Below are 20,520 nucleotides of genomic sequence, written 5' to 3'. Positions count from 1 at the left end.
TGCGTTTATCATATCGAATTTTGAATTTGTCATATCAATGTATATCAGAGCTTGGGGATGATACAGCAGACAACCTAACTAAGATTCGTCGTTGAGGGCGCCCAATATTGATGTTTTGATATTTCTATATCTCATGGAAAGTCCATGTACACTAATTCTAGGAAAAGAGTTCTGACAGAAAGAATAGAGTCTAGTCAAGAAAATAATTTCATCATGTTGGTCAAAAAACAACTAATAATTGCATAACACTAACAAAGTTTTCACGTCAGCTTACAAAATAATCGCTCTGTGTTCTTATCAGGCCAAATAAAAAAATTGTGTGCTTCCAGTTACGCTCAATTTTAGAATGGGAGGGGTAGGTAGATTTTTTATTTTATTTTATTATGTTTTTTTTTTGCCGTGTGAATGTCTAGTTCAGGTTTTCCATTGTTTACCAAATGGCATCTGTGTTGTTTATTTCTTCCTATCAGATGTACAGCCATTACAGAGGGAAGAATAGTTTTATACTGTCTTTTTAAGTTGATGGCAGTTTCCGCATCCACTATTTCTCGTGAGATTTTATTTTTTTTCTCGAATAAGTAAAAATAAGTTTAGAGTCGGCAGTGAAAAGCTAGTTTGGGTCAGGTAACGGGAACCAAACAATTATCTTTTCTAGGCCTCATGATATATTTTTTTACAAACTGTGGCGTAAAGCTCTAGTCGAGAAAGATAGAAGGACCCGCCATGACGACAGCATGTTTAAAATTATAATTCTGCTAAACGGCCATTTTATAAATTTCATTCTAACGATTATTTAAACATTTTAAATGACTTGTAGACTCAGATTTCTTACTCACTTTACAACCCCCTCCCCCTATCTCTCTCCCCCACCCCGCATAAAAATCATGGGCCTGAGTATCAAACTATTTCAGGGTATTTTTGTACAATAATAAAGTGCATAGATTTTCATGAACACTTTGACATCGACATTGTTTGTGATATCACTCTAAAATGCAATTCATTTGAAACACACAAAAAAATTTAAAAGTCAACATTTGCTGTACATCATTCTGAGCAATATTTTGGTGGGAATTTAGAGTTGATCGATTTTTACCAAACTTTTGGCATAATTTTACAATTGTAAGTTAGGACATCGTCTGTGAGTTCAGTCCAAAATAAAGTAAATTTGTTTTATTGTTAAAAAGTGAAAATTACCTTCATATAATTCTGACTATAATTTTGGCGGGAAAAAATATTTCATAATTGAGAAGTTTATGAAATGAGAACGTCATCGTCGTAAAACCACTTTAAAAATTTGCACTGTTTCTTTACGAGAACAATAATAGAACGTCTCCCAAAATTTATATTTTTGCAACAAAATATATGACAAGATTTGGAAAATACAGGAGTAAAATGTGTTAAAGGTGTCTTTACATCCACAGCAAGGGCCTTTAATTCATGTTGCCCTATACATTGAGAAAATGAAATGCACAACAAGCAGTGGTGTGAATTCTGACGTCATGAATGTGACGTCATGAAATGTGTCCACCGTTGCAGACGACAGTCTGCGTTTTAAACGTTGGAATCGTCTGCTAGCACTAAGACTGGTTCTTTCGTAGGTAATGGAGTCGGCTGTGAAAACAATAACAAAATACGGTAAGAATAAGGTTGGGTTAAGGGGGAATACTCATAGTAATCATTGTTTCATATGTACCACGGTTTTGAAACCCTCCCCCAACCGCCCCCTTTTCAGCACATGAAGACGTTGATTTTTTAAGCAGCTTGACAAAGTTCTATGTATGCATGTATGTATGTATGTATGTATGTATGTATGTATGTATGTATGTATGTATGTATGTATGTATGTATGTATGTATGTATGAATGAATTTTGACCCTGTAGTTTGGAAGCATTTATTTCCAAACTTTTCGACCATCATGACCAGCAACTTTGTGTCCCCGGATAATGCTCCATGACCAAGCACTGGACGACCACCTTGTAACAAAATAGGGCGGCCAACCAAATAGCGCATCCGACTTGATGTATTCATATGATCACCTCTGTATTTAGAAATTACTTTTGGACCACTTTAGAATATTTGTATTATCCTTTACATCAGTGACGTAATTCACAATGATGTATGATCGTCTCACTTACCTCTGTATAGACTTGGTTCTCAAACGCCAATTGCATTGTACCCATATCAACGTAATCATCCTTATCAGGCTCAAGTTCATCTATTTTGGTCTTTTTCCTACAAAATACAAACATGGTATTCTAAAACTTACAATATGTGAATATTTAAGACATCGATATAAAGATGAACAATGCCAACTTATGACCGTGTGAGGCGTGTTACATACATATAAACCTTTAAAGGTGCACAAACTGAGGTTATGCGTATTTTAGACTAAGTGTAGTTTTTACCGCCTATTTAAAAGGTACTCGCAGTAAATTGTACCTACTGAACTATACTTAACCCCCTCCCCCCTTGCAATCCATTGAACTCAAACCCAGACACAGACTAAAGAAAGTTATGGTTACATATGATCAGTGAATAGTTAGTAGCAAGTAATGTCACCATCTTGTTTTCAATGAAATTATGAAACTTTTATTTCCCTATACAGTGAATACAATCAGTGGTGGCCATATTGGATTCTAAAATCATGGCTTAAAGGGGCACAAGCTGAGTTTATATGTGATTAGGTGTAAGTTTTATTGCGTGTTTAAAAGGTATTCACATGATTGTACCTACTGAAGTACCACTTACAATTAACTGAACTCAAACCTGGTATTAAGATATAACTCACTAACAATCGGATGACGTAATTTATCATACGCATCAAATGAATGTTCTTACTATGCAATCAAATGTTCTAACAATGCCAGAAGACAATTGTAATGTTATAGTAGACATGCATTGATATCAACATTATACTGGAATGTGGTTTTATTTAAGTATTTTCACTTCAGGAAAAAACCTATAAAACTCAGCTTGTGCCACTTTAAATATAAAACATATTAAAACCATCTCACCTTGTCATGTGACGCACAACAAGTGCTCCTACAATAACAACCACGATAACTGCAATGATAACTACAGCTATATACCAGTTATTTGCAAACCATTTCTGAAGAAAAAAAGTTACAATAAATTTTGATGAATTATTTACATACCCTTTTATTATCAATTTTATAGATTTTTCAGAGATTTTAGGAACGTCGATATAGGGGTGAATGATAGTCTCGGTTACCCAGACTCTCACTGCTGGTAGCTCTTCTTTGAGACCACCCAGAGGAGTTGGAATCTCGTTTGCCCATACTCTCGTTTGGGGTGGTCTCGTAGGCGGAGCCCCCAGCGGCGAGAGTTTGGGTAACCGAGACTAGGGTGAACAATCGAACTGGCTTAGAATATGCCACCAAGTCTTCTCCGTAGCACATGCCACTGAGGCAATCGAGGTCTCGGTTTTCTAAAATAGACACAATTTAAAATGCTTGTTGTTCGACATGGTAAATTACAAAAGTGTGGCGATAGCAGTGCCTCTGTCTTACGAATCTAATTACCATGTGATCAAGATCGTGTAAGCATTAGAAATCGCCACAAGTGTACACCTCAAGATTGCAGAGGTATTCAGGGAGACCACCCTACTCTGAGTACAATTAAACCAACGTCCATTCAAACTACGCCCCCTCGTTTATTGGCACATAACCCCCCCCCCCCCCCAACTCGTTGACTATCTATTACTTATACTAGGCGGGATTGACTCAAACGGATCTTTTTCAAAATTTTGTGTAATTTGTTGCATGCAAATTGAGTGCTGAGCGTAATATAGGCCACATGCCTAAGAAAGAGTGGGTTATGGCTCCATATAACCAACCAAAATCAAGGCCTCTGATTGGCCAAGTCGGTCTAGCCATAGTATAAACTACATTGTAACCCTTCCTTGTCTGTGATTGTAGCAAAAACTTGTTCACAGCCATGCATGGCGCCACAACACGCAGCAGGATACAACAACAAAAATGATACACAACATTACAGACGAATCATGTGATATTCAAGTCTGCACTGATTGGTCTGTGGTTCTGACCAGGTGTGTAATTTGAAGAAATGTATGCTGCAATGTACTTTGATAGTGGAATAAGGAGAAGAATTTTTGATTCCTTCAAATTTAAAAGCTATTTATAATTATCCCCCACTGATAAAACGTCATTCTGATCACGTGCATCTATACAAAACAATCAAATTGGCTGCATCACTGCTAAGATCGTACAATGGAGTACAGTCTGACATAAAATGGACTTATCGTGAGAACTTCCATCGGTCGAACTACAATGACAAACATATTTGGAGACATGGACTTGAGATTGGTGAAAATGGGATCGAAATGTCGATAATAAATTTTAACGTAGACTAAAGGACTTCTCAATTATTTTATCAACTCACTAACATGGACACGGAGTTACATAACAGGTGAAATCAAAATGTAATGTTATGTGGATAGCTGTGCAAACATAAGGGCGTCAAGATCTCTTTGAGTGTATTGTTACCTTCAGAATTACGTTACCCGCCTATAGTCCTTTGTACAATTGTCTGTGAGGGCGCTGTTCTTCCTGTCTGTGTGTCCCATAGGGGAATTACCTTTGCTATGTTACTACTAGTGCATGAAGCACTGCTTTGTTTGTATAGAACTTGACTCATACAATCCACCAGATGCTCTCACGTACATATTAGTGAATAAACATCAAGAACCTACCGAGAATCCACTTGTGTTGTCTTCGCCAACTTCTAGAATTGGCTCAGCTTCACCCATATGTAGTTTATGGCCAAGTGTGTCCTCGATTGTGTTAGCATCTAGCTTTGCTAATAATTCATCTAACTGTTCCACTGTTAAATACATGTCATCTGTGTGTGCTATAAAAGTCAGTTTGGTCAAATCCTCTCTGTGTTAGAAAATAAAACAGGACATGTACAGCATTATGAGTCATGATTTAATACATTGTGGATTTCATCATGGAAGTTGTATGATTAAATACACACACGAGCTCTCTTCGTCCACTATATGTTTCAAACAAATCACTTGATGCTATTTGTCAGTTTCAAAACTAGATTTTTGACTCCTGCCGTTGATTGTCTAATTCCAAAACGTTTACGATTTACACTAGGTTTATATTTTCGCATATTACTTTTAGTCAATATCTTCACCCTAGCACAGAAATATGTGCTACCTTCGACAGTGTTCATATAAACGTGATGTTGTTACACGGTGTCTCCACATGATTTTAGTTTCAGCAGACTGGAGGTGGAGTTCGGTTGGACATTTGCATATCAGTCCTAGAAAAGTTAACAGCTGTACCACATGAATATTAATGAGTCTTAATTACAACTGCCTGTAAATTGGTGATGGATTACTACTGACATGGACAAAGGAGGGGGGGATTCAGACCCAATTTAAAACACTGGAATTGCCCCCCCCCAAAAAAAAAAAATAAAAAAAAATGAATAAATAAATTAATTAATTAATAAATAAATAAATAAATAAATAAATAAATAAATAAATAAATAAATAAATAAAAAAACTTTTTCTCTCTCTTATGCAAATGTTTACCATACCCTGTCTGTGATGAAATGTATTGTTCTTCTTTTGTTACCATGACGATGACATCATTGCTCTCTCTTTTACGACTTGCCATGGCGAGGTTAAACAAAGCCTGCATATCATTTTCAAACTTTTGGAGGTCAACGACCTTTCCTACTAACATCATTTGGTAGCCATATTCATTCATGTCTGGGAAGAGATAGATAGGAATTGACAATAATAAACTCAACATCAGCTACTAAATGGTGACATTACTGCATGTTGCATATTAGTGTTCACTGACTCTCTTAAAGCCCATTTCATGTTAGTGTTCACTGGTTCTGTTACAGCCCACTTCATGTTAGTGTTCATTGGCTCTGTTACAGCCCACTTCATGTTAGTGTTCACTGGCTCTATTACAGCTCATTTCATGTTAGTGTTCATTGGCTCTCTTTCAGCCCATCTCATGTTAGTGTTCACTGGCTCTAATACAACCCACTTCACGTTAGTGTTCACTAGCTCTGTTACAGCCCACTTTATGTTAGCGTTCACTGGCTCTGTTACAGCTCACTTCATGTTAGTGTTCACTGGCTCTGTTACAGCTCACTTCATATTAGTGTTCAATGGCTCTGTTTGATACAACCATGCAGAAACCAAAAAACTCCAATACCAACAATAGCCTCACTGCACTCTCTGTGGATCTCCATTGTTCAGAACATAGATTGAGTACAATCAAAATTCTATCTTCTTCCAAAAAGACCCCAACTCAAGTTGCCACATCAATGAACATTGTGTATTTATGTTGGATTTTTAATTTATGAAACAATTTTATCATGGTTTCCTACTTAAAAATTCAAAATTTAACATATTCCAAGTCCATTTTTGTAACTAAATAAATTGATAAAAGCATAATAAATGTGTAAAATGTTTGTTCTTGAAAGTAAAATACCAAACATTTTACAATATTTTTTGTAATGTATTAAGTTACAAACATAGACTTAGTCAATGTTTTTTTTTCATATTGATTTTTCAAGAAGGAAGCCATGATAAAATTATTTTATAAATTAAAAATCCAAAATAAATACCAAATCCTCATCCATATGGCCACTTTCATATTAATCATGTATTAACGCCAAAAGATGAGTTTTATTTGGTACATACAGTCAAAACAAGCATTTTACAGAGGACTATACATACCATACATTTACAGTGAAATTTGATAATTTTGCATACTGGGGTTGTTGGTTTCACAAGATAGATGACAACACTTTTACTGCAGAAGACAGCATGTGATTGCTTTTGGAGAAACTGAGCTCTGAAGTTAAAGTTTTCTGATCTGGTAATGAAAACAACAACCTTAACTTGCCAACAGACCCAATATTATAGTATTGAATTAAACTTTTTTTCCAAATACAACTTTGAAAACTTGTACCTGAATAAGTTGTGATTGGAACAAAAGTTAAATTCAATACTATGGTTTATCAACACAGGTGAATTTTCATTTGAATAACCCATTATTTTATTATAGTCTCCTGGTGGAAACTTGTTGTTTGTATGCATTCTTTACAGTTAGATATACTTACCATATTGGCAGTGTTTACCAAAATAACCTTTATCACACACACAGCTGAAAATTAAAAAAAAATAAACAGAACTTTTTAGAGTGGTTTTGTTGATCGACTGGTCGACATTGATGAAAAACTTTGCATTCTGATATCTACAATTCTTGATACAAACAGTTGTATATAAATCTTCACGAATTAACGGACACATGCAGAAAGCAACTGTTACAATACCACCAAAGCTATAATTTCAACATTTTCCTTGTTTAGATGTGTATGTATGTATGTATGTATGTATGTATGTATGTACGTATGTATGTATGTATGTATGTATGTATGTATGTATGTATGTATGTATGTATGTTTGTATGTATGTATGTATGTATGTATGTATGTATGTATGTATGTATGTATGTATGTATGTATGTATGTATGTATGTATGTTTGTATGTATGTATGTATGTATGTATGTATGTATGTATGTATGCGTGCATGTGTATGTATGTATGTATGTATGCATGCATGTATGTATGTATGTATGTATGCATGTATGCATGTATGTATGCATGTATGCATGTATGTATGTATGTATGTATGTATGTATGTATGTATGTATGTATGGATGGATGTATGGATGTATGTATGTATGTATGTATGTATGTATGTATGTGATACAAAGTCTCAAAGATAACTGCTTCAATTCTAATGAAACTTAATGGGCATAGTGTTTCGAAAGGTTTAGTCTTTGAGACCAAATGAGCCTGAACATGTATCATAGTAATTATGTCTTTGTAATTTTGTTTGCATACTAAATGATCAGCTCCAACTTACATGACTCCTGTTTCCTTTTTGATGCACTGTCCCCGTAAACATACAGTATTATCACAGACTATGTATGGTTTATCACAGTTCTTCCCAGTGAATCCTTCCTTGCATGGACACACATAACCACCAGGAAGATTCACACATTCCCTATTTTCTTCACATGGGCTGCTTTCGCACTCATCAACATCGTCCGCGCAAACCTTCCCAGTGTAACCATCTACGCATGTGCAGTTGAATCCATTGACGTCATCGGTGCAAGAGCCGCCATTTTGACATGGCGAAGAGTCACATTCATCGAGGTCAATTTCACAATGGCTTCCATGGTAACCTGGGTTACAGTCACAAGTGTAGCCATTTACATTATCTTTACATTCGCCGTGAATACAGGGAGAGGAATCACACTCGTTGAGGTCTGTGTCACATCTGTCTCCTAGAAGTCAGATCCACGAAAAAGAAATAAAAAAAATGAATTAAATTTATAATGTACAACTGGGAACCAGAGGATAACATCAAAGATAAATATACCTGAGCAAGGAAATATTCAAACCATCACCTCATATTACTTGGCCTGTGCCTTGTTCCTTTATTTTTTATAGTTAGGTTGTATGTCCAGTCCACATACAATACTGAAAACCAAACTACAGTGTAACGGGCAAATGGGCTATCCACTTAGACACTGGCAATCCCAAACCAAGACCTGAGGAAAGATGCAAGAGGTGATCTACCCTGAATACGTCAGTGACAGCCGGAAGTAGAGCTCAGAAGAATGTCACTGAGTAATTAACATGAGCAACTATACTTTTTTCGTCAAAACAATTAACAATACCAGCAACAGTGTCACAGATGGTGTGCATCAACATTAATATTACACTCCAGAATAGTTCAACGTTACCCTAATTCTGCCACAGGTATTATCTGGTACAAGAACTTAACCTGAAGAGGTTCAATTGACGTTTTACAGAATTATCTACACTTGATTAAAAAACTGATAAACTCAGCTTGTGCCATTTTTATCTAACCTGTCGTCAGAGGGAAATAAACATTCTGCTTACCAGTATATCCTGAATCACATATACACGTGAAACCTGTAAAGTGATTTTCACATGTACCATGTATACATGGTGAACTCATACACTCGTCAAGTTCAATGTCACACCTTATACCACCATAACCCTCATCACACATGCATTGAAAGTGTGTATGATTTCGATCACAGATGCCATGGTAACAGTCGATTTCTTCACAATGTTCGCAGAAAGTACCATTGTAACCCTTATCACAATCACACAAGAACCACCCTTCGCCATCAGTGCAGTTGCCATGGTAACACGGTGAGGATGCACATTCATCAATATCAATTTCACAATTTGTTCCTTCGTAACCAGGTTTACAGTCACATCGGTAGTCAGCCACAAGATCAGTGCAGTTACCATGGAGACAAGGACTTGGATGGCAGTCATCAAAGTTTGTTTCACATAGTTGACCCGTATATCCATTGTAGCACTCACACGAGAAGTTGTCAACCTGGTCAGTACAGTAACCATGGATACATGGGAAGGAAGCACAATCATCAATGTCAAGTCCACAATGAGTTCCATTATAACCTGGAAAACATTCACAGAGATAACCATCGATGACGTCAGTACAGTTGCCATAGAAACACGGATTTGATTCGCATTCGTTTATCTCCTCCTCGCAGTGATGTCCATAATATCCACTCTCACATAGACAGATATAACCAGCAACACCGTCACTACAGTTGCCATGGATACAAGGTGATGATTCACACTCATCAAAGTTCGTCTCACAGTTTTTACCATGGTAACCATGTGGACAGAAGCATTCGTAATTAGCCAATAGATCTGTACAGCTACCATCGTTCAAACAGGGAGAAGGTGCACACTCATCAATTTCCATATCACAAATATCACCATGGTAACCAGGTGTACAAGTACAGTTATAACCGTTGTCATGGGGAATACAGGTGGCGTTGTTACTACAGTTGTTGGTGTAGCAATTGTCCTTTAGGTTCTCACATAATTCTCCATACCATTCATCAAGACAGATACATAGGAAACCTTCCACCTGATAGAGATAGTAACAAAAAGAGTAAGACTAATGAATTATGTGTGTGTTTCCAGGCCTGAGAGCTCCATGCATTAACAGTTATTACCCCTGGTACGGACCTATAATAAAACAATGGCCTTCATACTTCCTCAACTCCCTAGAAGCATACAATCCATTGCAGCCTCGATCTGTAAGTGTATATGATTAAAGTATTCACATTTCAACCTCTATCCTACCAGGTACCCAATTATACAGCTGGGTTGACTGGTACACAATTACGGTTCATATATCGCACCTGGATAGTAGTGTATAGTATAATCAAACAGGAAATTGAGAATACAGCGCCCTCACTCAAATTGGGGGTATCATCACCTCATAGTACCGTTTTTGAGGAGCTTTGTCCTTTGGTATTCTGTAGAAGTGTAAATCAGGGATGTTTTTATATTGTACCAACATCGAGGAAAGCAACAGTGCTCTATGATTAACCTAGTAACCTATACCATGTATACCCCCAAGGTACAAACACACAGGAAGTAGAGCGCCATCATGGTAAATTTTGGAAAGGCCTATTCCCCTCTTTTCCAAGTATGTAGCTCATTCCAAAAAGCCATAAATTAACGAAATATATAAATTGGACATCAAGATGAAGCTGAAACTGTCTTGACATTCCATTATGTTTTGAAATCTGACATCTTTTAAGAAATCAAAATATTTTTATTCGACTTAGTAGAACGCTTTATTGTGATTAAAAATGACATTCATGGAAACCATGGTAACATATTAACATTTGGACCTCAGTGAAGTCTGACCCTTGAAATCTATTCATAGCATAATTTTTTTTTTAAATTTTGACTATCAAATTGATGGTATTTTATATAAGATATGCAAACTACTTACTTGATCTTGGCAGGTGGCATTGTTCATACATGGCCAATCAGCGCAATCGTCGATATTAATTGAACAGTCTAATCCTGTGAACCCAGGTGCACACGTACATGCGTAGTCTGCAATGCCATCTATGCAAGTAGCGCCATTTTCACATGGTGAATCTAAACAGTCGTCTATGTTGACGTCACATAGATCACCCTCGTACCCGGATGTACATTCGCAAGTAAATCCATCAACCTCGTCCGTGCAATTTGCATTGTTTTGACAGGGGTCACTTGCACATTCATTAATATCATGTTCACATTGCATTCCTGTGAAACCAGATGCACAGCTACAACGGAAACCATTGATGACGTCAACACAGGTAGCACCATGGAAACAGGGTAAACTTTGACATTCGTTTATGTCAATTTCGCAATGGTGGCCGTCATATCCTGGCAAGCATGTGCAGTTGTAGTAATCGATAAAATGGCGGCAAATTCCGTTATTCTGACATGGACTGCTGCTACATTCATTGGAATCGATTTGACAGTTTTCTCCTGCAAATCCTCTCAAACATTCACAAATATACCCGGCAACTTCATCAATGCACATCCCGCCGTTTTTACAAGGATTGCTTGCACATTCGTCAATCTCTGTTTCACAGTTTTGGCCCTCGTAACCTATTGCGCATGTGCAGGAATATTCCGCAATGTCGTCTGTACAAGTGGCGCCATTTTGACAAGGAAATACGGCACATTCATCAATTTCGATTTCACATGTATTCCCATGGTAACCAGCCGTACATATGCACCGATGTCTGTTAACTTCATCAATGCATATGGCGCCATTCAGACATGGTGAGTTTGCACAGTCATCTATGTTTGTTTGACATTGATCTCCTGAAGAAGAAATAATACACTTTTTTGTTACAATGAAATTAGCTTGTTAGCAAGGTTCTGCAACAATAATAATTTTCAGTTGAATACAGAGATTGTAAATTTGCCATCTAACCCTCAGTAATGTAACGTTATTCAAAACCGGCTCCAGAGGGCCTGCATTTATTCATTTTGTACTCTTTTACGTCAAAACCAAAATTGTGATGTATGTTGGGCCGTTAGAAACATGAAAATATGGTCATCCTGACATATATCATGGTTGGAATGATATGAATTTGTTTACCTGTAAAACCAAGTGCGCAGTCGCAGATATAGCCATTCAATTGATCAGTGCAATGGCCGCCATTTTGACATGGAGTACCAGCACAGTCGTCTACATTGACATCACAGTATTCGCCTGTCCATCCTGAGTGACAAACTTTAGCTCCGTTGTCAGGGTTACAACTATAGTGTCCTGTCAAGCTAGATTGTGCTGCACAGAAGACATTACAACTAGATCCATAGTAATTGTCATCACAGAACACTCGTAGTTTGATGTCGATCCTAGAAATACAAAGAAAGTGGTGTTGTTAGATTTATCACGGGAGAAAAGGACTGCGAATGATGAACCATTGAAATGCACAAGACGCGGACACATGGGTGCCAATGTTTTGACGCCTGAGTTCCATGTCTCAGGCACGGTGGCACTTCAGTTGATTTCATATAGACAAAATGTCGCATGAAATTGCTTTCATTTATTTTTGCTACCTCAAAGTGTAGTAAGTGCAGTTTCTTTATATGTAGTTCTAGCAATCAGTGTTGGTGAAAGGTAACTTGAAATGAAGCTGTAGGCAAGCTATGGTAATCCCAAACTGCAAATGTTGTTGTTATAATGTAATGTGGTAGATTACTCAAGTGGGTGATAGCAGTGTCTTGGTTATGTGGATATAATCACCCTGTAATCAAGATAGTGTAAACACTGAATGAGGTGGAGTGCATAATAGCAGTGTCTTTGTTATGTGGATATAATCACCTTGTAGTCAAGATAGTGTAAACACTGAATCGGGTTGACTGTGCTGCCACTTGAGGAGACTTGCCAACAAAAACTCCATCCTACTGTGTGCATAATTACATTTTGCAACAGTAGTGTTTAGTTTGTGTCTCTCTCTGTTTAAAGTTAGAATCCTGAATTTCCATATTAATTAACTTACGTTGAGCTATGATCGCCATCTACGGTGTAACTATACCACGTAGCCAGTGTTCTTCTCTTATCGGCCACGATACTCACAGTTTTGTCATAAACATCGACTTTATCATCCGAACCAATATTATCAACATCGAAGGCCACAGCCTTAAATCGAACATTACCCTATGGATGGAGGAAAGAAGGAATTGTTTACTCTTGTTGGTGGACCATCTGAGTATGGAATAGGCAATGAATGTTTACAGAATGAATATATATACTCACAGAAGCGTCAAACACTGAGTTATGACTTAATATCTCTTAATTTCTGAGTATATTATGCTATGCTATTAATAGTGCATTGAGCACTATTCTCTTCAGAAAGACACCTCCACTATTATTCACACACACACACACACACACACACACACACACACACATCCTATATCACAGACGCCATTGAACGCATGCGCACAAACTGAACATGATAAAGTCATAAGCACTATGCACATTACCGCACATACCTCCCCCCACCCTCCCGCACGCCATGTATGATCCTAGCCTAGAATTCAACCTGTGTGCTGTTGTTGGTTGATCTTGACATTGGTGATCGACTAAGCGGGCTAATAGGCATTAAAATGCCAAGCGCAATGCGATCTCCTCCTTAGTATGTGGATGGAGTTCACTTGGCTTCTGCAGTTTGTCATGATTCGCTCCAATATTACACTACCCAAACGTGATGACGTCACTTTGAAAAGTGTAGCTCCCACAAATGATGACGAACCTACACACAAATCATGATGTCACTTTGAACAACGTATTAAACGTACTACCCACAACTGAAGACGTCTAAATAATACATAGTACCAAGAAATGATGACATGGTTACACACAAATGATGACATTATTTTGAATAATGCAATTCCCATAAATGATGACGTCAATACACACAAGTGATGATGTCACTTTGAATAAACTACTACACACAATAATGGTGTTACTTACTGTCCATGAACCGACTGACACCCCAACTGGTTGAAGAATATCGCTTGGTATTACATCCGGGAAATCAAATGAATTTCTATCTGTATAGATCAGTCTACTATTCTTGTGTACCAAACAGTTTGTAAAGTCTTCGGAACCAGTACTGTGTGGACACAATGGAACAATTGGTAGATATTGAAAGGAAAGATGAGACTCAGACAGACAGACAGACAGACAGACAGACAGACAGACAGACAGAGACAGACAGACAGACAGACAGACAGACAGACAGACAGACAGATAGATATATAAACATACAAACATACATACATACATACATACATACATACATACATACATACATACATACATACATACATACATACATACATACATACATACATGTATACATACATGTATACATACATACATACATACATACATACATACATACATACATACATACATACATACTTGTACTCCGGCTGGGCGTTAAATTTCGACTGACAGTTATAAATGAGGGCTATTGACCAATCAGGGAAAAGCGTGAAGACAGGTGTATGAGCAGAGTAGCAAATTTATCAAATGTTAGTGGCGGGAGTGTATTTTCTGTGTATGAGATCCAATTAATGGCATCCAGGGAAGAGTGATTAGACGCAGACAATCATAACAAAAACATGACCCCAGACTGTGACTGAACAGATAAGACTTCCGTTCACACGTTGAACACTATTTTCGTAATAATAAACATTACCTCAGAGTGTATTTAGAAGGTGAATAAAATACACATACTACAAGGTAGACGGTATAATGGCAGGGGGAAAGCGATGGTTTGCTGTTATGACAGCTGAGGACATAGATCAGAAACTGAAGGCAAGTGTACTGAAAAACACACAGAAATACACTGAAAAAAATACTAGCTCATCATGCAAGTTTGGAATAGTTGGGCCGAAGATAGGGATGAAGACGGAATGGACAAAAAGTCACAATAATTGTGGACGGTATTGCATTGTAGTTTGAATGGTGTATTTTACTACAACTTGCGAGAGGTAGACGGTACTACTATTGCTTCGTAATACACGACATTTCAAAAGTTTGAATGATGTATTTCATTTGCATGTAATTAATATGCTGTTTCTTTACACTAGACACAGATAAACAATTTCGCTGAAAGTTGTATTTTTGATGTCAGTAGCCAGGTTTACGTTTTATCAGTGGCGATTAAATTTCATATCACTAGTTGCATACACATGATGGATGTGATTGTATTGAGTAGTTTGTAGTATGAATGTCCTGCATAATAATATCGAGCAAATACATAGTGGTATGAAATACACTGTACATTGGGATGTAAATTGCTATTTTCGTCGTGCAACATAGCGATATACGTGTGTGACATTGAATGTTGACACAGGCGTGTATCCAGTTTGTTGACACGTGTCAGCTTCGATTGGAAGTCACGTTGGCGTCAGGGTGTCTTGTCGAAAATCAAAACATAAACAATGGGTGTATGAACTTTTTCCTGGTAAGAATATGACACCATTGAATTATTAGCCGGTGTACAAGATAAATGCCATCCTGGCAATACACGCTTCCTACGTCGGCGTGTATTTACCCGGACGGCATTTATTACTTGTATACATACATACATACATACATACATACATACATACATACATACATACATACATACATACATACATATACATACATACATACATACATACATACATACATACATACATACATACATACATACATACATACACACACACACACACACACATACATACATACATACATACATACATACATACATACATACATACATACACACATACATACATACATACACACACATACACACATACATACATACATACATACATACACACATACACACATGCACACACACACATACACACACACACACACATTCATACATACATACATACATACATACATACATACATACATACATACATACATACATACATACATACATACATACATACATACATACATACATACATGCATACATACATACATACATACATACATACACCAATTGTATCACAATCAATGTTTACCTGACAGCATTTTCCAAACAAAAGTTTAATCTGATGTCACAGTCACCGCCAAATGGATCACATCTCCCCCCAGCTATAATGGTTTTGTCACGATTGTCAAAGTGTTCTAATCGTAATTCTATCCTTGCAGAAGCTGAGACAACTGATACCAAAGCAACCTGTAAGTAAACATAGAATCATATCTTTTATATAAAAATCATGTTTTTCAGTTGTCAATTGTCGACGAAAGTGAGGATGTGTACTGGATATATGCTCCCCAAGGAGTTGAAGAATTGTAATAGGCCTAGGCCTCTAAGTCTAGCTGCTCAACCCCTGGACTAGCCCGTAAAGGGGGGGGCGACTAACCTGCTTACTTTACATTGAAAGCGTACAAAGGTTTGCCATTGAGGGCGCTGGTCTGAAGACCGAGGTACGCGCTGTAACTTCATGAACTTGTAAGAGGGTTTGCCTCTATTAAAACAACATTATTGTTACAATTCAGTACTTGGATTTACAAGTTCGCGTCGACTAATTGAAAATTAAGAAATTTTCTCGTGCGTTTTTGTGATGTTTTCCCGTCAAATACGGTAAAATTACACAAGATCTGCAAAAGTCGGACGTGAGTTGATTTTCATGAGGATTCTACTTTGTAGCGCCCTCAACGAACAAATTTCGTTTTCACATGGGATTTGGTTTGCCTTGCGCTGTTTTACTTGCATCCCGATATTTCTGAACATAACACCTCAATAATCTTACAATGCTATTGATCAGTTTGTGTATAAATGTCACAGGGGCTTGTAGTTTTGTTTTATTGAATTTATTTTCGTGACTTTTTTTTTATTTCACATATATATATAGGCCTATGCATGTTAAGCACCAAACAACATTTTGTTATACAGAATTAGACATTAGATGCAGCAAAACACGGGAAACTTGTCTCTTTAATTACAAATCCGTAATAGATACCCCATTTTTTATCCACACGGCCACTTCAACAACGACAATAACAAACCAAACCCGAAAAATCGTTTTGGCAAGTAGACAGGCCGTTAATTTATGCAAATGTATGCAAAAAATGTACCAGTGACAAACTAAACAATAACAGAACAATTCAATATTCTAAAATAAGCAGCCCCTCGAGATAAATTTTACTAAAATCTGTACATAAAAAACTTTGCGTGTAAACATCTACTGAACTGACTAATAGCAGTACACGGTGACTTCCTTCAGTCGGATCAGAAGATGTTTACACTCACTGCGCACGCGCACAATGTGCCCGTGAGTTTGTTCTAGGATTAGTAATCTACTGATGAATGCAAAGTTGATAAACTCTGATAAGACAGTGATAATGGTATGAATTAGGAAAACAAAATATGAGAGGAAATAACAGTTAAAACTTTTGAAATATAGAGAAAATAATATTAGAAATCCGCGATTATTGGTCCTTTTCCCTGTGGTTCAATTCGCTACCAAGCAGGACTAAGACCTTATACTATAACATAGTTATTGTGAAAAATAAAACATTGGTAATGCTTCTCATAAAATATGAAATAAAAAAAACATTTCCATCACTTTTGGCATATATCGAATCACATTTACAGTGTAACGTTTACAAGGCATCAGAAAGGAAAACGGTCTAGCAATTTTGTCATTTTTGAAAAAGTTTGTTTAAAAAAAAGTATTTTTTTTAAACCATTCAATATCTGAATACTACAAATAAACGGTAAAAGATAGTCTGCGATGTCGAAAATGTAAATTTCAAAAGAAATTATCAAAAATGAAACATAGTTTTTCATGAATGACTTGTTATAACACAGCTATCGTGTGTTTACAGGTTGTTATTTTTTTACCTTTTTTAAAACTTTTTTTTTTTAAAGAAAAATACGAACAACTTACCAGTGAATACAAAGAGACGAAAAGGGTTCTTGAGAACGCCATTACAGTTATCACCGTCCAGACACCTGTCGATTCTCGTTACAGATCTGAGCGGGAATCGCGATTTGTACTTCTCTGTAAAGTGTTCCCCTGAAGTTGTAAAATCACAGCTCTGTTATTTATATAGAAGTTGTAATGTTGTATACAGTATCAGGTTTTGGCACTGTTCGCAGCGAGTTCAACAACCGTGTGAGAAGTAACCACTGGACGTAAGAAATTTAACTCCCGCTGTTTTCATCTATCGAGTCACTACTTACACTGAACAGTTATATCGTAGCCCGAGGCAGTAGACCGTAGAAGGACTGACAACGGTCAATGGAACGACACTGAACCCCGGTGAAGTACCCCCAAGATAACGCTGAATTCACGTCAATAACCTGCAGAGAACAAACAAGAGAAGTTTACTTTGGTTGATTTATTGTAGTTAGCATGTTTACATGATCAACGTCAAGGTGATGATAGTTTCACACCTTTGATATGGAGATAGCATGTATGGTATTAATTATGGTTGTAGTGGTGAGACCGTTACTGAGTATGTTGTATGATTTAGTCATGCTTAATTCTTGGATTGACATACTTACATACGTACATACGTACATACATACATACATACATACATACATACATACATACATACATACATACATACATACATACACACACACGTGCGTGCGTGCGTCCGTCCGTCCGTCCGTACGCCCGCCCGCACGCACGCACGCACGCACGCACGCACGCAGGCAGGCAGGCAGGCAGACAGACAGACAGACAGACAGACAGACAGACAGACAGACAGACAGACAGACAGACAGACAGACAGACAGACAGACAGACTACAGTATGTGATAGCACATAACACGTGCACAATGAATACGTTTTCGGTATAACCTTCATGTTGCAGTATGGAAATGTTTTTAGTGGCTCGACTTCGGAAAAGTTGGCAAACACATATTTCTTTAAACAAAACAGTTGATAAAATTATGTAAACACAGTTGATGACAAGCACGACATTATAGAAGCCTTGACCTGAGAAAACGATAGAACACATAGAACAACTTGTTGCTATGGTGATAGTAATGTGACGTTGACAACTGTACATATATTTACAAGACGAGACCAAATTTTAGATAGACAGACAGACAGACAGACAGACAGACAGACAGACAGACAGACAGACAGACAGACAGACTCACTGATTCACTCACCGATTCACTGACTGACTGACTGACTGACTGACTGACTGACTGACTGTCTGACTCACTCACTCACTCACTCACTCACTCACTCACTCACTCACTGGCTGACTGACTCACCTACTCACTCACTCACTCACTCACTCATTCCCTCAATCACTGACTGACTGACTGACTGACTGACTGACTGACTGACTGACTGACTCACTGACTGACTGACTGACTCACTGACTGACTCACTCACTCACTCACTCACTCATCGTCGTCGTAAAACAAAATGACTGTCCTCTTTACGTCAGAAGTTCCCCTCTCAGCTTGGTGAACGCATAAAGTATCAAATCTTTTTTCCAACTCGTGAGAAAGTGGAAGAAGTTTCTTTCAATTCTATTACTTCGTGGTATCCGGACAATGGTCAATCTGAAACAATAATGAGGTTTCACTTCCCGGATTTCAAAGGTCACGAAAGGTCAAGACTAATTCTCATCAGTGAGAATGACCTTTTTAGGGCACGTCAATGTTGTCAGATAACATTACATTGATGACGTCATGACCTTTAGATAAATTTCATACAGTTTTTTAAAAACAACTAAATCTCGTGTGGGGTCCTTGAAAGCAACCTCCCCAGACAATTAATTTGTTGTCGTACGGAGTTATTACATTGTTTTTATTTGCTACCTGTTTCAGAGTAGCACCCGAAACGTGTTCTTTTCGTTTTGTAATTATTTGCATGGGTTTTTTTAGTCAGAAGGGTAATGGTTGTGGCACAATGACAGTGTTCTCATTTGTTATGGTTGACTAACTAATGTTTGGCCTGGGTCGAACTCTGGTCAAAAGTGGTCACGTGGTCAAAAGTTGACAAACTTTGAAGCATGCATGCGTGTCTTAACTTTCTCAGTTGAGAGTGCGACTAATACCAGTAAGCAAGTACATTTAATAGTAACAGGTGTAGAGACCGGGGTATGCCGATTTGTGCGAGATGGCGCCTTGGTAGATTCGTAAATTTACGAAATTCGTAAAAATTGACGATGTCTGGTCTTTCCTGTTATTAAGAAAGCTAATAAGTTAGCCTTGAGTTTGCAATATTATTTATCTTTTTTTTTTGCATTTCATTTTGTGTGTCGACATTTTTATTTTCAGTTATTATTTGTCGGGTTTTGAAAAAAATGGAAATCTTACGGAGTTGACTATCGCTGGAGTTACTATAGTTAGCCCCAATCATAGCACACATAAGACTGTTTAGCTGTTCCTTCGTTAGCGGACTTGTTGGCTGACAAACTGGCAACAACTGGATATCATTGTATGCCGTCTCGAATGTTAACCCCATAACAAGGGAGGGGCGTTGTTCATGTGACACCGGCCAAACTTTCTACACTGTGACGTGGTGATCAGTTTGTACCCAGCTTAC

At 37.4% G+C, this 20,520-nt stretch overlaps 1 protein-coding gene across 1 annotated transcript; it reads right to left on the bottom strand.

Moving 5' to 3' along the window:
- Positions 1 to 831: 831 nt before the first annotated feature.
- Positions 832 to 18,008, bottom strand: LOC144449932 (uncharacterized). The gene is made up of 14 exons (XM_078140483.1): positions 17,887 to 18,008; positions 16,012 to 16,169; positions 13,943 to 14,084; positions 12,966 to 13,123; positions 12,059 to 12,318; positions 10,907 to 11,778; positions 8,995 to 10,027; positions 7,949 to 8,372; positions 7,139 to 7,182; positions 5,591 to 5,765; positions 4,734 to 4,920; positions 3,016 to 3,110; positions 2,137 to 2,233; positions 832 to 1,611 (listed from the first exon to the last, which is right to left on the bottom strand). The coding sequence occupies exons 1-14, from the start codon at positions 17,926 to 17,928 to the stop codon at positions 1,552 to 1,554; spliced, it is 3,747 nt and encodes a 1,248-aa protein (XP_077996609.1). The 5' UTR covers positions 17,929 to 18,008; the 3' UTR covers positions 832 to 1,551.
- Between the last annotated feature and the right edge of the window lie 2,512 nt (positions 18,009 to 20,520).

Source organism: Glandiceps talaboti, chromosome 19, assembly GCF_964340395.1.
Source record: "Glandiceps talaboti chromosome 19, keGlaTala1.1, whole genome shotgun sequence".
Taxonomy (NCBI): Eukaryota; Metazoa; Hemichordata; class Enteropneusta; family Spengelidae; genus Glandiceps; species Glandiceps talaboti.
This window is presented reverse-complemented; position numbering and strand designations above follow the sequence as displayed.

Bases quoted from the DNA above. Each gene is read 5' to 3' on its own strand.
- LOC144449932 (XM_078140483.1), bottom strand. From the start codon at position 17,928: ATGGCGTTCTCAAGAACCCTTTTCGTCTCTTTGTATTCACTG. The intron at 10,028-10,906 runs GTAAGTAGTTTG...TATCTCTATCAG, and splicing joins ATGCCACCTGCCAAGATCAA to GTGGAAGGTTTCCTATGTAT. The intron at 1,612-2,136 runs GTAAGTGAGACG...TTGTTTTCACAG, and splicing joins AGAACCAAGTCTATACAGAG to CCGACTCCATTACCTACGAA.